Source organism: Pteropus vampyrus, unplaced genomic scaffold (genome assembly GCF_000151845.1).
Source record: "Pteropus vampyrus isolate Shadow unplaced genomic scaffold, Pvam_2.0 Scaffold449, whole genome shotgun sequence".
In the NCBI taxonomy this organism is placed as follows: Eukaryota; Metazoa; Chordata; class Mammalia; order Chiroptera; family Pteropodidae; genus Pteropus; species Pteropus vampyrus.
In genome coordinates this window covers 58,087-61,924 of record NW_011889230.1, presented here as the reverse complement: position 1 = coordinate 61,924, position 3,838 = coordinate 58,087, and the positions used below count along the sequence as shown (strand labels likewise).

General features: G+C 58.0%; 1 protein-coding gene across 1 annotated transcript in view; it reads left to right on the top strand.

The window, feature by feature from the left end:
• The window catches only part of ABCA13 (ATP binding cassette subfamily A member 13), a gene marked incomplete at its 3' end in the record, with an annotated part of 90,591 nt that overhangs the window by 32,567 nt on the left and 54,186 nt on the right, over positions 1-3,838 (top strand). The window contains exons 8-9 of the mRNA XM_023524172.1: positions 527-641; positions 2,567-2,681. Coding sequence (XP_023379940.1) covers positions 527-641; positions 2,567-2,681 — 230 coding nt within the window. The remainder of the gene's footprint in view (positions 1-526; positions 642-2,566; positions 2,682-3,838) is intronic.

Sequence of the window (3,838 nt, the reverse complement as noted above, 5' to 3'; positions counted from 1 at the left end):
TGGGAACACGCCTTCCTGTTTTGGGGGAAAGAGAGAGCGTTTGCTCCGTGTTCGGTGCCCGGAAGGGTCCCCGAAGCAGCCGGGGTGGGCGGAGAGCCGGGCTCCGGTCTGTGACCGCCAGCCCGTTGCTTGCCCTGCGGGGGGCTCTCGTTTTCCCGGAGGCGCCTTGAACTGCTTCCCGCCGATGCATCGGCTCCCTTTCGCCCCCAGGTCTCTGCCTTTTACATGTGTCCTTTTGTGTGTACTTGTGTCTCACGCGTTGTGTCTTCCCGTAGATGGTTTTCCCTTATTTTTCATATCAGGCTGGGAGGATTCATAAACAAACAGATGCGTATTATGAAAACGATTCTGAAGATTCTAATTTCTAACATAAGTGAGATGCCAGGCTTTTGTGTGTATTTGTCTTTACATAAATTTGTAATGATCTGTCTCCCAAAAACCACGTAAACGTTTTATTTTTCTCTGGATTCTTTTTGACCGAAGGCTGTTGCATACACTTGAGGATGCTCACTCATCCCCGGCACAGACGCGCCACTGGAAAGCCCTTGCCAGCCTGATCCGGGGGACCTGCGAGGTGGCCCGGCGCGTGAATGTGCCAGACGGCCCCCGGGGCGGCCCGCCAGGTGAGTCGCGGCCCGTGGGCGAGTCGGTCGGCAGCCCCGATGGCGGGAGGGGCTGTTTTCCCCTTGGCCGTGGCCGCGTGGCTCCCGACGAGACGGCACTGGGGTGGCTTCACGGGCGGCCTGCCAGGTGATGCCCGCGTTCCGCTCTGACGCCGCTGACCAGGAGGCCTGGTTCGTGCGGGCCGGTCGCCCAGCACAGTCCCCGGTGGCGACGGCTTCCCCTCTCGGCCTGCCCGGCCTGGCCCGGATGCACATGCGCCGGTGGCAAGTCCGGATGTGCCGCGTGTCAGGCGCCTCGCTCTGCCTGGTGTGGGGTCCACCCTGCACACTGGGGAGGGCACCCCATGTTGAGGCAGCTCCCCTCTTTTCCACCACTCTCAAGACCCCAAGTCCCCCCAAATAAGAATTTTATAAATTCACAAGTGCACGACCCACGGGGAGTGAGGCCGCCCTTTCTGAGCAGGCACCGGCAGGGCGACCGTGCGTTCCCGCCTCCCCGGCTCCACGGCCGGCTGTGTGTGTCCGTCCCCTGGGAGGCCCTGCCGCCCCCGGTCGTCCGCGTGTTGCACACACCCTGTCACCGCGGGTTTGCCGGCCTCTCCTTGGACCTGCATCCCGGCCTCGGGGTTGGGGGTGGGAGTTTTCTGTTCCTTTTCTGTGGCCATGTCCCCCTAATCTTTGTTCCCTCCTTCCTCCTCCAACTGCGGCTTTTCGGGGCCGCCAGAGAACCCGCTCTGTGGCTCGCGGTGTCAGCCGCCCCGGCCCCGAGCCAGGGCTCCGCCTTTGCCGCGGGTCACACTGTGAGGCCCGCGCTTCACCCAGCGCGGCCGGCCACTTCCCGGCGGCGCCGCGTGTCCCTCCGGGCCAGGTTCCCCCCTCACGCTCGCACCTTCTGCTTCCCTACGTCACCCTCCTTTTAGCCACTGTCCCCGCCCACTTCCGACCCTTCCCAGAAACGCAGGTTCCGAAGAGCGAGGTTCAGTATGGGGGAGGAGCCTGCGTTCGGGGGCCTCACTGATCGCGACGATCACGCACACGCGTGTTACACGAGCTCTGTCACCCGGTCGTGGCGTCAGCCAGTGCGCTGGGTGCCATCACGACTTCATTTCAGAACAGAACAGTCGTTTCCAGAAGACTAAAGAGATGGCATCCTAGTGCAGGTCGCCAGCCCGCTGAGTGTCAAAGCCAAGCACACAAACCCGGGAAGCGTGGCCACGCCGCTCCCTTTGGACGCGTCCTGGGGCTGGTTCCGCCCGACGCCCCTCCGTCACAGACGTGCACCTTGTCAAGGGGCTGGGTTTGTTGGTTTTCTGCTCCGCACGTTTGTTTGGAGTTTGATTTCCAGCCTCATTTTACGTTAGCGAGGGAGCGTGCTCCGCAGGCCCGGGCCCGAGCGTGTTGGCGCGTGCCGTGGCGTGCTTGGTCGTGTTGGTGGCGTGTGTGCTCCTCTGAGCTCCGTCACGGCTGCCGTGGTCACACACGTGGGCCGCGTCCAGCACGCTCATCACGTGCCCCACATCCTGGTTCACCTGTGTCTTACCTGCCTTTCTACCATCGCTTGAATGGCCGGTGATGCTTCATCTTGGCCAGAAGCAGAAGTCAAGTTTATATATATATATTTTAGCATTTTTAAAAATTACTTAATCTTGTTATGGTGACATTGGTTAACGGAATCCAGTGTTTCGGCTGGACACTTGAACAGTAAGACGTGTGTAATTCACAACGCATGGCGCTAGGTTTCTTTCTGTCACCATGTATTTGACCCTTTACCCCGTGAACCTCCCCCCTCTGCCCCCTACCCACCCCCCGTCTGGTGACCACTCGTCTATCTTTTTGTCACATTTTTAACTGTGTTAATGGAACCACCGTGGCATTTTTCACTTGATCAGATTTGACTGTTACGCCCAACTTGAAATCAATATATGAAATGTTTTTCCATTTAGCTTCCTCCGAGGCGTCTCCCTGTTATGAGGAAAACATGGATTGGAAAGTCGTCAGTGATAATTATTTTGCATTTTTGAACAACATACTCGAGTCTCCAGTAGCTTCCGCATCCAGGTAAGTTTTCAGAATTCATCGGCCAGGTCTCGATTTGCCAATGGTCTGAGGATAGGCCAAGCCTAACTGTAGGGTGGGCTTAAAATGTCGATTCTGACTTAGTTATTGATACTGTGTTTCATGTTAAGTGCTCACTAAATATTCTTTTCATAGAATGTATGTCTCATGTTTCTGTGGATTATGAAAGGAAATACAGATTATAGTAATACAGCTTTCCTTCAAAGCATCATTTATACTAGATACTCCAAAAATAAAGTCTTTCTTTGAAAGATAGTCTTACCTAGTTGCTTAGAGACCAGACACGGGATCAATGATCGAAGATTCTGGTCATTTTGGAGACTCTGGGGAAAGAGATGCTCTTTGGAACTCAATCTGCCCGATCGTACCCTGGGTCCGCATTTCAGCACGTGCATCGAAATGGAAACCTCCATGCGTAACTATGGAAATCGTGCGAAGTTCAGAAGCACACTCGACTGTGTGACGTGTGCAGGGTCGCGGTGGCCCGGGGGCCTTGCGTTAAGCAGCGGCTCTCACGCTTGGAGCAGTGGCCAACGAGCCGGTCTGCGAAGTGCGCCCCGGACATGCTACGCCTCGCCCATGTGCGGGACCCGGGCTCCTGGAGGTGGCGCAGCTCCCACGGGCGGTTCCGACGGATGGCAGCATTGCAGAGCCGTTCTGCAGCGTCTCCGGGGACTTGGCACCCCCGGGGAGCTCCCGCAGCTCAGGTGTGGGGTGGGCCCCTGGGGAGCCGGTGCCTGGCGCACGTGCGGTTTGTAGTACCTCGCGGTCCTGGAAGTCTTGAATGTTCCGTGGCCCCAGGACGGCAGTGACGAAGCGCGTCGGGCCGTGTGCCTGTCTCTGTTTGCACCTGGGACAGCTGAGCGGCGCCTTTCAGGACAGACGCCGGGCAGCGCGATGCCGTCTCGGCGAGGGAACGGGTGACCGGGGCCTCGTCTCGCTCCTGCCGCGGGCAGCGGAGTGAAGCCACTGACCGCAGAGCGCTGCTTTCCAACAATTCCTTCCCACGAAATGGAAATCACGTTATGATGTTCTATTATCATACCGCGTTATAATGTAGAACATACGCGCGCCCCGCAGCGAAAGGCTGTTGCAGGAGCGGCCGGAGATCGCAGCCCGGAGGCGCCTCGCAGGCCGTG